Here is a 16028-nt window from a genome sequence, read left to right as displayed (position 1 = left end):
GGAGGGCCCGCGCCCGGCCCCGCGGCGCCTCGGGAGCGCCCCGCGCCGCGCCCGCCGCCGGCCTCCCGCCAGAGGCGTCGCTGTGCCCTGGCGCGGGCCGGGAGCCGCGTTCCGCGGGGAGCGGCGCTCGCGCCGAGCAGGGGTTTCAGTTTCTGGCGCGAACTTCCGCCGTTCCGAAGTTGCTCGGCGAATTGGCGCGATGTCGGGGGACAGCAGCGGCCGCCGGTCCGAGGGCCGGGGCCGGGGCCGCGACCCGCACCGGGATCGCCCCCGCTCCCGCTCGCGGTCCCCGCTGTCGCCCGTGTCCCGCCGCGGCGCCGCGCCGGAGCGCAGGGAGGCCCCGGAGCGCCCGAGCCTGGAGGAGACGGAGCCGTCGGATTCCGGGGACGAGATGGTGGACCCCGCGAGCCTGGAGGCGGAGACCGACCACGGCCTGTGCCGCCAGATCCGCCATCAGTACCGGGCGCTCATCAACTCGGTCCAACGTAAGGCGGGGCGCGCGCGGGGGCAGGTGGCGGACGCAGGCCCGCGCCGCCCGGCTGGGCAACGGCGCCCGGGCCGACCCCGCGCCTCCCGGCAGGGCCTCCATTGGCTCGCGAGGACGCTCCGCGCCGTCGCGTGGAGCGAGTGCGCGACCTTGGCGGGGGCGCGCGGGCCCCGAGGGGGCAGGACGGCGCCGCGGGAGCCGGGACGGCCGGGAAGGGGCGGAGGCGGCGAGACGCGGGGGCCCTGGGCGTCTTTTCGGGCTGTCGGCGGGTCCGGCGCGCGGCCGCCCTTCCCCCGGGGGAGTTGTCAGAAATGCCAGTCCTCGGGCCGCACCCCGGACCCCCACTCCGAAACTCGGGGTGGCCCGCCCATCGGCCGGGTGACGCTCTAGGGGCCTCTGTGGCTTGTGAAGTTTGGGAACCACCCTTAGGAGCGCTCCTCGGAGGCTGCAGACGCTGTGGAGCCCCTTGGGTGAAGGTTCAAGGCAGCCCGGCCCCTTTTTGAAGTTCATGCTCCTTAAAGGGACGGTCACCTTTCTCTTTCCGAGCCACTTGGGTTAAGATGGAGCTGTGTGAAGGAAGCCCCCCTCTCCCCGGGGAGCGGGGGGCCGGGCTTGGCTCTACTCCAGATCGGTGAGCCGTGATCGCTTTGTCAAGGACTTGTTCGTGCCTCAGGAGCACATTTCCCAAACCTTGTATTTTTTTACATAGAAAACCGGGAGGATATACTGAATGCCAGCGACAAATTAACAGAGGTCCTTGAAGAGGCCAACACTCTGTTTAATGGAGGTAATTCGTTATTTTATGTATGGGAGCTTTTTATTACAAGTTTTAGAATAATTTTGATTAGTTTTATAGAAGAGCCAAATTACTGACCTCAGGCAGTCCCCACGTAATATAATAGTGCTTTACTGGTGCTGGAAACTTTTTCCTTGTAGAGGTAATACTGCTTTTACTGCACTTAGGCACCCCCTCAGGCCCCCTGAAGGCTTTATGAGAAATTGTGGGGGTGCAGCCAGCAGCCTGTTTCAGAAACCCCCCTCCGCCCCAGGTGGTCCTATTCTTTGATCAGGGTTGAGAACTTCACATGTACTGTTGTTTTATCTGTCTGTGGTCTTGACTGCTGTATCCCCTGGATGCACTTGGTGATTAGAACATGATTCTTCATGTTCTTTGAGGACCAGAAGCTTTACGTGTGGTCATGTCCTAGTATGACTAATGGCTCACCTGTTGACAGCCCTTAACGTTTTTCTGTCTGTCTGTTCTCAAATGAGTCTTTTTCTAGCTCTGCTCACAGCCTGCTCACCATCCCCCAGGTGGGTCTCCTACATTTGCTGAATCTCATTTGAATTCTTCCAGAATGGGGCATTTCCCCTCCGCCTGGTTAAGTCCCTCCTCCACTGTCCTTAGCTCTGTCTTCTCTTCACTCCTGGACTCCCAGTCCGTGTCCTCAAGGTTCCTCTGGACTCGTTCATGGCCTTGCTGTTTTACTGTGGGTCTTAATCTTGAGCCACACATCGCTTTGCCCTCGGCTGATTCTGCCCTGTGGACTGGGTCACTCTGTAAGGCAAAGTTATTCACTCAGCTGGGCTTTGGGAGTCGCTCAGCAGAGAATTCTAGATCCTTGGCATTCATGGTTTTAACTCAGTGGAGGCCTCAAAGCCATCTGTGACAGAGAAGTCTGTGTTCTTCTCTCCAGCCGTGCTGGGAGGCGGGTGGCCGAGGCCCCCAGGGGCAGCCCAGGAATGAGCCTCCAGCGGTGGCCTCTGCTGCCCTCTCTCAAGCGTGGTCACTTCCGTTGCCTCGCTCCCGAAACAAAATGGGAGAAAAATGATGTATACAAACAAAACCCAGAGTCAGCCAGTTCAGCGGCCTGAAGCAGGTTCAGGAAGTGGGGGATCCAAGTGAGGAGGCCTTTAGGAGTGAGCCAGGCACGGGTGTTTCTGGGATTGAGTGTTGCTCCGTTCCCCTCTTCTTGGCTCCCTTTCCAGATTGCCTTTAGGGTGTTCCCACAGCACTTCCTCCCTCCCGGGGCCCATGAGGCCTGCTCTCAACTCCACAGGCCTCGACCGCCCCCTCCCCTCCTTCCTCCTCAGTTTCCTTGCCTCCCTCACTCCTTGTCTCCTTCTGTTTAAATCTTTTTCTCTATATAGCTTATCTTGAGTCCTGGGTCCTCTGTCAAACGTTTTCGGGTCACCCATCCTCACAGTCGCTGTCCTACTGTAGACCATTGACCTGGTGGCCTGTGCTGCCTCGCGGGGCGGGGGTCCTAGGCTTCCTGCCCAAGCCACTCTGTTCCTTCAGTGAGCTTCCTCGACAATTTCCTCCTGCCCCTCAACAACTCACCTGCCTCACACGGAGCAGGCCTCCTTTTTGACTTAGTTCCGCACAGGTGGGAGTCGTGGCAGAGATGGGCTGCTGGGGTCAGAGGAAAGAGCCGGTGTGGGAGAGGAGAGGGGCTTTGTGGAACCGGAGCTGTCAAGTTCATAGGAGCAGGACCCCGGAGGGAGAGTGGCTTTTAGGAGGACTGGGCAGCTGGGACTCCGGATTTTGGTGGGTTGGGTCGAGGAGGCAGGTTTTCAAGGGAGATGGGTATGTTCGAGAATTTTTTTTTTTTTGTCCAGTAGGAAATGTCAAGTTAAGTAGGTGGAAATTTTGGGAAAATCCCTGAGTAACGGGTATGTAGTAATGTGTATTTTCCTTCTTTTCTGAATAGTGTCCCGAGCAAGAGAAGCCGTGCTGGATGCCCAGTTTCTTGTTTTGGCTTCAGATTTGGGCAAAGAGAAGGCAAAGCAACTGCGTTCTGATCTGAACTCATTTGATATGTTAAGATATGTCGAAACTCTAGTAAGTTCAAAGCTACAGAATCTTAAAAAAAAAAATACTTCCCATGTCACATAGTGTATAATTATCTGTTCTGCTTATCTGCTCTGTATGCAAATGCATTTCACTTCCTTTTTCCTTTTTGGGGGGAACGGGGGTGGGGGGTATGTCTCAGATTCCTCCGAGCAGGTCTCACCAAGTTAAATGATGAGGATGACAGTGAGGTTGATGGGAGAGCCCTGTGGAGGAATTTAGGGTGGCAGCTTAGAGGTTTAAAAATCTGTTAGCATTCTAAGACTCTGGGTGCTCCCTTTATTTAGAAATGACCATTTTTTCATTCTCAGTGACCCTGGACCTTTGTCCTGGGCTGGGCAAAACCTACACTGCAGGTGGGCAGAGCTCAGCTGGAGAGGAGTTAGGCCTGGTTGGGCATGATTTCATCGGTCCTTGACAATATCTTGGAACCCTATGAATATACTTGGGGTTTTGCTTTTTTGTGGATCTTTTGTTGTTTATTCACCTTTATTTGAATGGTTGTTAGCTAAAGTGTTTACACTTTTCCTTGGTGGATTTACCAAAAAAAGGACAGTGAGGCTGACCTTGCATTTTACTATGTTGTGGTTGTTTTTTGTTTTTGTTTTTGTTTTCTGTTTTCTGTTTTTTGGGTCCACTCTGAGCTAACCTCTGTCCCAGCATTTCTGACTGCATGTTTATTAAATGGTTATTAAAATGATCTGGTACCAGGAGACTGGCCCAGGTAAATTAATTCTTTTGTAAAGGCAGGAGGCAGATGAATTTTCTGTTGTTTTTAAAACCTTAAATGGTTTAACATTACCAAAATTTAAAACTTAAAAATTTTCTTTTAACTTTTTTATTGTGAGATATAATGCATTTGGAAAATGCACACTCGTGTGTAGCTGAATGAATAAAGTGACCATGTGCTGGCTTATCTTTTTTAAACTTGCTGAGATTTATCTAGGTGAGCTGTGTGCCGTAACAAATCAAAGTAAATTCTGGAAGTCTTAAGGCATTCAGTGTAAAACCCTAAATTACATCTCTGTAATCTCTGGGTCAGGAGGGCCCTTCCCAGTACACGTATAGGTACTATAAAGAAAAGATGGGTAGATTTGACCAGGCAGAAATGAATCGGGATGATGGTGTGGGGATGGAATGTGGTTGGGGACGGAGGCTTGCTGACCTTACATCTCTGATCAGGCTCTTGAAGCCTCTCTTCAGAGTTTATTGCTTTTAATAGGGGCAAGCTTCCTGAGGGCTTTTTGATGATTGTTTATGTTTGATATTACTGTTTTAATTTGATAACTTATAGTTATTTTATGATTTCAAAATGTAATACTTTGATTTTCTGTGACATAGTGTGGGATAAGAGAATTATTAGACTTCTAGCAACTCTTCCCAGGAAGGCAGTTGTAAGATGAGCAATTCTCTGACTCTAGGGCACTGCTGTCTGGATATACCGAGACACAAGCTGAGTAGAGGTCTCTAGGAGGTTGGCTAAAAACGAAAAATCCCGAAAGCTGGCTAAACTTGCCTGTTCTGTCTTGGAGCCTTTGACTAGGGATGTGATTTCAGATTTGTATGTTGGTACAATTTTCCTAATACTTTGATGGGCTAAGGATTCATTCATTCTAATATTTCTACCTTTGAAAGTTGGAATTTATATAAAATTATTTGTATAATAAGAAATGTAGCCAACGTGTTAGAACGCTGAGTAGGCTCTTTGCATCTGGCCTCTTAAAGTTTAGCGATAGAGATGATTGGATGTGGTGAACGATTGCCTGTGGCTTAACTGGGGTTTTTTGTTTCCCTTCATTTTTGTAGCTGACACATATGGGTGTAAATCCGCTAGAAGCTGAAGAACTCATCCGTGATGAAGATAGTTCTGATTTTGAATTCATAGTCTATGACTCCTGGAAAATATCAGGCAAAACAGCAGAAAACACCTTTAATAAAACCCATACATTCCACTTTCTGTAAGATTATTTTAAAAATCTGACAGACCAGCCATTTGTAAACCTTAAGCTTTTTTATTGTAGGAATGAGAACTATCTGGTAGGGTGAAGGTGATGATCAGGTTGCCATTTTTTGGAGATTTTTCTAAACTTTGATTGAAAAGCCCATAAAATTTTGATGTGGACGGAACCTCATCCTTCTGAATTTGGGCAGGAAAGGCTGTGGGCCAGAACCTCTTACCACAGGGCTCTGCTGGCTCCTTTGTTTTCTGGTGTGTGAGGCTTTGGGTCTGGGGCATAATGTGTGACTCTGTTTTGTCGTCTTTAATATTACCCTGTAGGCAGATGATACCTCATATGGAGCGTCTCAAGATTTTACTGAGGTCTGTAAAGTGCCATTCATTGTAATTGCCTGTTGGATGGTCGCTGACTTACTTGTAGTTGAAGCCTGCTTTAGTCACTCACACCAGCCGCCCCGCTCAGTTTTTTGGATACAACTCTATACTTCTGAAAAGTTTATCTTCATGATCAACTTGGCTTCTGTCTTAATTTCCTAGTTCAGCCCTTCTGGAGAAACAAGGACTAGCCCTTACTGGTTCTCTCTTGTGAAGCCACCTTCAAAGGCAGTGTTGTGTCCCCCAGCAGATACTTTCTCTGGGGCAGTCACCCAGTTGTTTCTTCCTTAAGTGCTCTAGCTCCTGGCATCTGTCTATTCCAGTTCACCCTCCCAAAGCTCCGGAGGGCGGGATTAGCTCAGTGAGACAGCTTCGGAGATGCACAGGTGTGGGACCAAGCATCTGTCGGCTAACCCCGGGGCCCAGAACCACTGCGTACCTGACAGCGTAAAGCTCAGACTTACACATTACAGGATGAGGTCCAAGTCTGTTCTCTGCTGTTGAGTTCAAGGCTCTGTCCTAAATCCCAGGCTCTAAATGCAGCCTTGGGTGCTGTGCCTTAAACTTTCCTCATCTTGCACAGCTTGCGTCCACAGCCAATCACTCACAGCGTTGTGCCCTAGCACTTGCTCTTATTTTGGCCTGCAGTGTCTTCCCCCGTCTTTTCCATCTGGAAGGGTTTGCCTATCTCCCAGGCTCTAACTTGGAAGCTTCCAGTAACTTCTCCAGACAGAGGCATCATTGTAACATCAGAGAGCCAGCCTGATCCCTCCCATGTCTGGAAAGATCTCTGCCCCCATGCTCTCGGAGCACTTGCATATCACCCTAGCACAGCACTGTAGGATCTAGTGTATTATGTTGAGATGGACGTGTGTGTATGTGGATTTGGATCTGTCCGTCTACACTGCACGCTTTGAGCTGCTCAGGGGCAGGGACCATACGGGTTTATGCTCACAGGGCCTTGGTCTCTGTGTGGTACATGTACAGACTGAAGTCTGCAGTAGGGGTTTTTTTTTTGTTTTTTGTTTTTTTTTTAGAGAGTCCAAAGTAAGAAAGAACCCCATAGCTTGTTCCCCCTTTTGTTCCCCTTCCCCATGCTTTCGGTCTTCCCACGGATCTGAAGTTGGCTTTGCCAAAGAGGCAGTGGGCTAGCTGGGAAGACCACAGGCATATTTCTTGGTTTACTGTTGAGAGCAAAATAGGAAGGCATTCAGGGGGCATCTGTGGTTCAGTAAAGCTTCTAGGAGTCCTTTGAGACACACAAAGGGAACAGAGAGGATGTCACAAAAAGTCACAAGAGTTTTGGTCCATGTCAGTTCGAGTATCACTGGAGCCAGGTCTGAATTCGACCATTCCGTGGGAACAGCTTCCGGTTAGTGCAATCAATTCGTTTAAAAACAAACAAAAAAAGACATGAAAGCATATTTCTCATTAGGTTGGGTTCAATACAAGGAGAGTTCCCTGTGCCAAAGCCACGAAGTGATCGTCCAAGAAAAGGTCCCAGGACAGAAGAGAAGAAGACAATGCCTGACCAGGTTTGTTCTTTAAAAACACCTCAGGCTACATTAATATAATGTTCAGGCAATCTGGCCATCTTCCCAAGCTGTAGAGTCTAGAGTCAGGTTTGGTTCTTAAATAATTACTTAAATAATTTTAGTGTTTAAACATTTTATTGGATTAACCCCTTGTCTTAGTTTTAATCCATGTCTGTAGTCCCAAACCAGGGCTTCTTAACCTACGCACCATCGACACTGGGGGCTGGGTCCTTCTCTGTTGTGAGAGGCTGTCCTGTGTGCTGTGGGACGCCCTGTAACAACCTTGGCTTCTCTCCATCAGGCACCCATTAGGTGCCGTAGCCTCTGTCCCCCCAACCCCACAGTTATGACAACCAAAAACATTTCCAGATACTGGCACATGTCCCCAGGAAGCAAAATCACTCTCCATTGAGAACCACTGTTCTTAACTGCACTTTGTATATTTTGCTATTTGTGTCCAACCTGAAAATGGTTGATTTGGTAATGTTATTGCTCTATTAAAAAGTTAATATGAAAATGTTGCTGAAACTAGAAAATCTTTTTTTTTTTAACTGTAATTTTTTTTTTTTTTTAAGATTTTATTTATTTACTTGATGGAGATCACAAGTAGGCAGAGAGGCATGTAGAGGGTAGGGGGGATTAAGCTCCCTGCTGAGTGGAGATCCCAATGTGGGGCTCGATCCCAGCACCCCGAGATCATGACCTGAGCCAAAGGCAGAGGCTTAACCCACTGAGGCACCCAGGTGTCCCTTAAATGTAAATTTTAAGACAAGGATAAAAGCTACTAGCAACCCCCCAATACAAGACAGCTAGAGGAGTTCGGATATGTCAGGAGCAGAAAACGTGAATGGGCAGGCAAGTAGGTCAGTCTGCTTGGTAACAACTTTGTATTTTCAGTTAAATGAAATGGAAGAGTCTCATCAAGAAGCAACAGAAAAAGAAGTGGAAAGAATTTTGGGATTGCTGCAAACATATTTTCGAGAAGATCGTAAGTGTGATACCAAGTTCAAAGTAGAGCAATTTGTATTTATCAGTTAGACACGTATCACTTGCATTGAGAAGTTTTTGTTTTTTTAAAGTATTTTCAGTTATAGTAATGTTTGAGTCATTTTGATTCTCTTTTTGGCATGTATGTTTAATGAAGCTTCTTTCCTTTAGCAATCCCGTGAGAGAGTGTTGGCAAAGTAACTTTGCATTTTTGCTTTTAAAAGATGTATTTTTTTCTGTTACAAAATAAAAGGTGCCGTAGAAGGGGGGAAAGTTGAGTACCCATTCCCTCGCTCCCCAGAGGCGGCCGCCTGTACGATGTGCTTGTCTACTTTCAGACCTTCAGTCACATAACCAGGCACATAAGTAAATTGGGGATTTTTGTTGTTTTTTTTTAGCTTTTTGCAAAGCTAATCATAACATACACATTCTCCTGCAACATGAGTTTTCCATGTGGACGTTCGGCTACATCCGTACGTGCAGATCACACTTTTTAGTGATTCCCATCGTATGGCTCTATCCTCCATCAGTGGGTGGACGACTAGGTTCTTTTTAGCATTTTATTCTTGGGAAACCCACTGCAGTGAGAAATCATGGTACACAACTTTGTGCACAAGTGCTGATACTTCTGTAGGACAGGGTTTGGGAGGAGGGTTGTCAGGTCAGTGGGCGTCCATATTTTTAATAGATAAGTCACATTGCCTCCCCAGAAGGGCTGCATTGGTTTCACTCCCACAACAGGTCGAGCACCCATTTCCTTCCTCTGCTAACATAAGAGAATATTGGTCTTACTGATCGGCAAAAATTCTCTTTCCTATTTTAAAGAATCTTTTTTTCCTCTTTTGTCTGTAGCTGATACACCTATGTCCTTCTTTGACTTTGTGGTTGATCCACACTCTTTCCCCCGGACAGTGGAAAACATCTTTCATGTTTCCTTCATTATAAGGGTAAGATTTAAGATTGTTTCTCTTTTTTCTTTTATAGCTTTTAAAATGGTAAATGATAGGGGTGCCTCAGTGGCTGTGTCAGTTAAGCATCTCTTGATTTCGGCTCAGGTAATAATCTCAGGGTCGTGAGATCGAGCCCTGTGTCCAGTTCTGCACTGGGTATGGAGCCTGCTTAAGATTCTCTCTCTACTCTACCCCTCTCTTGTTCGCTCTGTTTCACTCTTTCAAAAAAGAGGGCTAAATAATAAGAGCTGTGGATGGGAGCTTTCAAAGGTATTCGTACTGACCGGTATGTATGGTAGACCCGTAGCAGCAGAGCATTGGCACACAGACAGAAGAAACGAGCTGAAATGCCTGTGGGCGCCCAGCTGACTCAGTTGGCCGAATGTGTGACTCTTAATCTCAGGGCTGTGAGTTTGAGCCCCACGTTGGGTGAAGAGATTACTAAACATAATAAACTTAAAAAAATTGTATGCTTTTATATTTTAGGATTTATTTACAGAATGAATTGACAGAATTTGAATATGGAGCTAGAGATTATATAACAGTATGGTGTAAGTGTGGGATTTCCCAAATTTGATAGTTGTCCTGTAAGAAAATATCTTATTCTTGTTGGGAAGTATCCACAAAGTATTAAGGAAAGGGAGCAGGTTGTCTATCACTTACTCTCTCATGAAAATTCCTGACACGTATGTAGAGAAGGGGAAATAGTTACGGCAGAACTTGAACAGGGGGTGAAGCTGGGGAAAATATATGGGAGGTCTTTACAGTAGCCTTGTACTCTTTCAGTTTGAAATTATTTCAAAATTAAGGTTCCAAAAAAAAAAAGAAAAGAAAACCCCTACTCAGAAATATACTATGGAAATTTGCTTTCGACTCTTTAGTCTTCCAGCAGGTTGTACTCCCACTCATGGAACATGAATTTGATTTTAACCTCAGTCAAAAATCTTTCATCGACCAAAGTTTTTTTTCCCAGAAATGATAACAAAGGCGTATTTTGTCAGTGGTAAATGAGTTATACATAATAAGATGCCGAGTGTCCAAAAATAGTCATGAATCCTGTTTAAGAGCCACGTTTTAAGAGCCACGGCAGTTTTGGTCTTATTTAGGAGATCCTTAGGATGGATGCTATTGAGGAACCTGAGAGGGGACCCCATGTAAAGTCTCACCACATAATCTATTATGGTACATTCTGATTGTCTGGGATACGGAGTTTCCTTTTTTCTTTTTAGTTTAGTTTTTTGTTGAGAGAAAAGTGGGGAGCAGTGGGGGGTGGAGAGAATCTCCAGCAGTCTCCCTGCTGAGCCTGGAGCCCAATGTGGGGCTCAGTCTCATGACCCTGAGATCATGACCTGAGCTGAAAGTAAGTCAGAGGCTTAACCGACCGCCTTACCCCGGTGCCCTCTAGGGTATGGAGTTTTCTAATTGATGTTTTTTAATCCAGTGGTTATAGGTTTTGGATCTAATTTTTTAAATCGGCTTTTGACTCTACATCTAAAATTATGTTTGTGTTTTAGGATGGTTTTGCAAGAATAAAGCTTGACCAAGACCGACTGCCAATAATAGGTTAGTGATAGTACGTTAAATTAGTTTTAGAGAAAATGTGTTATTCAAGTTCATGAAATGCAGTGTTCTGAACGGAACCGAGTTTACATTCTAGGTAACTTTCACAAGGCTGTGTCTTGCTCAACTAACTAATAGTGCAGACATGGTCATCGGTTCAAATCAGGGGGTTCATCTGTATCATTGACTCCATATCCACGGCCATAAAGATGAACAAGAAAGTCCCTCCCATTCTAATTGAGAATTTCTGTAATCGTAGTTACTGTTGTACTTTCTTGCCTTCTGTTTTCCCCTGATGCCGCCTCCTCCTTCTCCTTGAGAGAGTCTTTCGTAGTTGAATAATTTCACTGACTCAGGGAGCCTTTTCTAAGGGTCCCCTGTAGAGAGTCAAGTTCTTTCATAGCCCTGCTTGCTGGTTCATGAGTTCTCAGCTTCTCTTGGACTCAGTAGGGCTCAGCCCTGAGGTTGGTAGGTAGATAGGCAGAGGTCTTCAAATGATTGCCACGCATAACTCTGCTGCGGGGAGTTATTTTTTTAATGGGAACAAATGGATTACTTGCTGCTGTAGTAACTCTTTAACACATCAGTGATGCATGGAATCCTGAAAAGTGTGTAATATTTTAAGTGTCTTTTGCATACGGGTTCATTCCTTCTCATCCTTTTCTGTTCAGAGTCCCTCTTGCGATTTGATAACCTTTGAAAACTTTGTCTTTCAAACAGAGCCTGTTAATATTAATGAAGAAAGTGAGGGAATTGACCAAAACACCCAAATTAGGAATCAAGGAATCATAGCTCTGAGTTACCGGGACTGGGAGGTAAAGCTCTGCACGTTGCCCCCCCGGGGTAGTTCTGCCTCCCACACCATTTGCTGTAAACCGGTCCCCAAATGTTCTTTGTTCTCTGCCAGGAGATTGTGAAGACCTTTGAGATCTCAGAGCCGGTGATCGCTTCAGGACAGAGCCAGCCAAGGCTAAGCGTCTGACACCAGCAAAGTAAGGTTTCCTATGTGGTATTAAATGTTAATTAGCGTTCCAGACCCTCTTCCTTTTTTTTTTTTTTTTTTTTGCATTCTGGTGAAACTGGGATTTGCCTCCCTCTAGTGCTCTATTCTTAGAACTGTCTGCCAGTGAGAAAGGCAGCGCTGGGCCCAGTGGCTCCAAGTCCCCGTCTACGGCTTACTTCGCTTAAGTGGAATATTGAACCCTCCCATCAGCTGTGTTCACCGTTTGATTCGATGTGCTTGTTTTATAGCTAGGAAGTAGAAAAGGAGGATTAGGACAGAATTACCTGGAAGAATGTCACGGAATGGGCATTTCTGAAATCTGATTTAGGCTGTGGAACACTTCTTCATTTTTATGAAGGAGAAGGTGCTAGAAGGAAATCTTCATGAGGATCGGGCATTTACTTGTGGGTGGAAGTCAGGAGACCTGGAAGCTCTTTGGTCCATCCCCTTGGTTTAAAATTACTGAACGCTCCACTTAATCTCACTCAGCTTCATTTTGTCTATAAATCTCTCTGTAAAATGGGAGGATTTTGAGTTAGATCATTAAGGATTTTTTGGTATCACAAACTTTCTATAATTTTGAGAGTTTAATACTTAACGTAAACTCTTAATATTTGCCTCAATTAACTGAGCTGCTTTTGTTCCAAGATAACGGAGGGAAAGTGAACAGACAGAAGGTATAAAATGTGGGTAGACCGGGGCCCTCCTCAGAGAGAAAGGACTAGTTAGTTGTTCGATCCTATCAACGTATATCAAGTTCACGTATTACGGGAGCTTCTGATTCATTTTATCACTTATAAACTGTTAACCAGCTCTTTTTCCCTCTTTTTTAGGACTCAAATGGATAGTGAGATCCAAAAAGGAAAACAGCATGTATTGTATATATTGTATGATTAAACATTTTTAAAAGATTGTTTTTAGTAAAACGTAGCTTTTGATAGTTAATGAATTTGTCAAGGTTGTCTTTGATTAAAGGAAATTCACTGCCATATTCACAAATAACTGTAGTTGCTCTTTATTTTCCCATCATGCCAGGGTCTGGCCTTTCTCCAGTCCTGTCCCACTGAAACTGTTGGCGCGGCTGTTGCGGCCTGTACAGCATTATGGTTCTTCTCACGCCTCTTTAGCTGTAAAATGAGCTGGTCAAGTCCACAGATCTTAGGTTGAACTATGTGAAATCGTTTTTGGAAGGAAAACACAGTCACCTATCAGCAGTTTTATAGGCTCAGCCTGTGATTTAGACACAGAAAACGCTTTCAGTCGTCTCCCAGGCCAGGCTGGACACTTGTCCCCAGCGGCAGTCCTGTCTGCACACACACCACAGAGGAAAACCACCCTGCGGGGTGGACCATGCCCCCACGACCCGTGCTTCCCATCTTTGCTGGCGCCTCGGGCCTGGCTTTGATGTTTTCTCACCCCTCCCTCAGCCCCTTTCCCACTCTCCAGCTTTCTACATCCTCCTTCTCTGGGTCCCAGGCCTTCCTGGTGCACGGGTGTGTCCACCACCCTCCATACCGAGCGCTTTCCCTTCAACCATGGTTATCTCTCATCATAAAACAACTGTCGTGACCTTTAGTTCCTGTCCCGTCTCTTCCTGGAACAAGAATCACTTGCGTACTCCCCTGCTGGCCATCCTGGAGCCCGGGCGGAGGAGCAGCTCCTTCCCCAGCATTCCCCAGAGGCTGTTTTCAGCCAAACTGGGGATTCCTTCCCAAATAGTTTGATCCCAGGGTTAAATGCTATGCATTTGACACTTAAAAATCCACTCCTGGAGGGGTGCCCGGGTGGCCCAGTTGGTTAAGTGTCTGACTCTTGATTTCGGTTCAGGTCACATCAGGCTCTGTGCTCAGTGTCGTCTGCTTGTCCCTCTCCGTCCCCGTGCTTGCTCGCTCATTCTCAAATAACTAAGTAAAATCTTAAAAAATTGTACTCCTGGAACGCTGTACATCCTCACGCCTGGTGCTTTCCGTGGCTCCTTTTCCCCCTCTTACCTTCGTGAGTCCTACTATATCTATGTCCTCAACATTCTCCAAAATTGGTTTGACTCCACTCTGAAAAGCTACAGGCATTTGTGGCCCCTGGCTTAGCGGCAGCACAGGGTCTGGGTTATGTATAAACAGCTCCCCAGTCTGTCCTCCCTTAATCCCTATGGAGGTACTTCGACTACTTGATTAACTCCAAAGAAACTAGGATTTCTTTTCCCTTTTCCCTAATAGCCCCTACTTAATTGGTCATGAGATTCCATCTGGTGTCTTGATTCTCTCCGTCCCGCCCAGATTTCTGCCCCAGACTCCTGCCTGGTGTCCCCCGCTTCCTATCTGCTCTTCGCGTCCCCTCCACATCTTCACAGCCACTTGTCAGTTCTCAGTGACTCCCCACTGCCTCCAAGGCTTGAGACACCTCAGCTTGCAGACCCAGGGAGGCCTCACATGATCGGGCTCCTTGCCTCCACCCAGGCTCAACAACCCCCACAGACCCGGGCTTTCTCTTCCATCTCCATGAGCTTCACATTCCGTGCCACTCACCCACTTAAAGCGAATAATTCATTGTTGGCTTAGTCTGTTCACAAGGCTCTGTAACCACCACAGCCTGATGGAGAACATTCTTTCATACCCCAGAACATTCTGTCACCCTTCCACATCCGCCTCCTCACCCCTTAGCCCCAACGGATAACCTACCTTCTGACAGAAGTTGCCTATTCTGGAATCACACACTGGCCTAGACATTACAGTTTTTCAAGCACGCATGTTTAGTTGCTTCTTCTTGCGCTTTCATTGGCCTGCCTTCTGCTTGCTTCAAACTCTGCTCATGTCAGAAATGTAGCAGGGGCCTGAGTGGCTCAGTTGAGCATCTGACTCTTGGTTTCAGTGCAGGTCGTGAGATCGAGACCCATGTTGGGCTCCACGCTCTGTGTGGCATCTGCTTGAGATTCTCTTCTCCTTCTCTCTCTGCCCCTCCCACTTGTGCTTTTCTCTCTCAAATAAATCTTAAAAAAAGATTTAGAGTAAAACTTAAAAACTTAAAAAAAGAGTGATGACCTTTGACAAACCAAAGTGGCCTAGGTGTCACTTGGCATTTTGTACCTTCCTATAATTATTTGAGTTTTCTAACCATGTCCTTTTTCATTATTTTAAAAATATTGGGGCGCCTGTTGTGGCTAGTCAGTTAAGCATCTACCTTTGGCTCAGGTCATGATCCCAGGGTCCTGGGCTGGAGCCTGGGGTCGCGCTCCCTCCTCAGCAGAGTCTGCTTCTCCCTCTGCCCCTCCCCCTGCTCATGCTCTCTTACTCTCTCTTTCAAGTAAATAAATCTCAAAAAAAAAAAAAAAAGAAAAAGTATCAATTGAAGTTCTCTGGGCAGGGAGATTAGGGGCCACTTTCTTCAAACTTCTGAATAAGAGACGCACCTGGCTGGCTCATAGGGAGAGCATGTGACACTTGGATCAAACACTTGATCTCAGGGTTGATGTTGGGGTGGTGAGTTAAAGCCCTATGTTGGGCATAAGTCTACTTAAAAAAAAAAATTATAAATTTCTGAATAGGGAAAAAAAATGAAGAATACATGTTATCATTTAAATATCAAACACACATAACGTCCCCAAAGTCTTTTATTTCCTGCTGAACTCTGTGTTCTAACAGCACCTCATTCTTATCTGTTACCCTTTTTGTGCTTGTCACGTTTGCACCTGTTTCCCAGTGGAGTTCCCCCAGGGCCCAGGTGTGCCTTACTTCTGTGCTGACGGTGCCCGGTTTGGGTCCAGGCCTTCCTGTCCTAACTGCTGTGCCCAAGCACTTCTCACCCAGGGTGGGTATTCTCAGGCTGTTGCCCATAAGCTGCCCTACTGTGTAGTCCGTATTCTCCATCCAGTGTTTCATAGCGCAGAACTGGGCATGTGCTGCTTTGACTTTTGTTCTCTCCAAGTAGATTGTAAGCTCCTTGAAGGGCTAAATCCTAGAGTCTTGGGTCTCTCTCCAGGCTAGGGTTTAGGCTTCCAACATCCTATAAAATTCTAGGTGCACTGGAGTGTACAAGACAATGTGTTAGCATAATTGCAACAGGCTTTTATTTATTTCTTTTGAAAGATTTTATGTATTTATTAGAGAGAGAGGGAGCTTGAGAGGGGAGAGGTCAGAGGGAGAAGCAGACTCTCTGCTGAGCAGGGAGCCTGATGCAGGACTCCATCCTGGGACTCCAGCATCATAACCTGAGCCAAAGGCAGTGCCTTAACCAACTGAGCCACCCAGCTGTGTCTGCAACAGGCTTTTTTTTTTTTTTTAAGATTTTATTTATTTATTTGACAGAGATCACAAGCAGGCAGAG

The 16028-nt window shown here is 46.5% G+C and overlaps 1 protein-coding gene across 2 annotated transcripts; it reads left to right on the top strand.

Annotated features, from left to right (window-relative positions):
* The first annotated feature begins 100 nt into the window (after positions 1 to 100).
* Positions 101 to 12710, top strand: NSMCE4A (NSE4 homolog A, SMC5-SMC6 complex component). Of its 2 annotated transcripts, none has more exons than XM_032311913.1 (11): positions 101 to 485; positions 1197 to 1274; positions 3202 to 3332; positions 5148 to 5299; positions 7109 to 7208; positions 8106 to 8196; positions 9048 to 9142; positions 10660 to 10708; positions 11426 to 11520; positions 11613 to 11697; positions 12542 to 12710. In XM_032311913.1, exons 1-10 carry the CDS (start codon positions 200 to 202, stop codon positions 11685 to 11687), a joined length of 1152 nt encoding a protein of 383 aa, XP_032167804.1. In that variant the 5' UTR covers positions 101 to 199; the 3' UTR covers positions 11688 to 11697; positions 12542 to 12710. The 2 variants fall into 2 exon arrangements, with proteins under 2 accessions (XP_032167804.1, XP_032167805.1); XM_032311914.1 differs by lacking the exon at positions 101 to 485 and adding an exon at positions 715 to 865.
* Positions 12711 to 16028: the final 3318 nt, after the last annotated feature.

The sequence above is a fragment of the Mustela erminea genome, chromosome 14 (assembly GCF_009829155.1).
Source record: "Mustela erminea isolate mMusErm1 chromosome 14, mMusErm1.Pri, whole genome shotgun sequence".
NCBI lineage: Eukaryota > Metazoa > Chordata > Mammalia > Carnivora > Mustelidae > Mustela > Mustela erminea.
This window is presented reverse-complemented; position numbering and strand designations above follow the sequence as displayed.

Coding starts and splice junctions, on each gene's coding strand:
- NSMCE4A (XM_032311913.1), top strand. CDS start 200: ATGTCGGGGGACAGCAGCGGCCGCCGGTCCGAGGGCCGGGGCCGGGGC. Junction 7,209..8,105: donor AGAAGACAATGCCTGACCAG/GTTTGTTCTTTA, acceptor TTGTATTTTCAG/TTAAATGAAATGGAAGAGTC. Junction 11,521..11,612: donor TGAGTTACCGGGACTGGGAG/GTAAAGCTCTGC, acceptor GTTCTCTGCCAG/GAGATTGTGAAGACCTTTGA.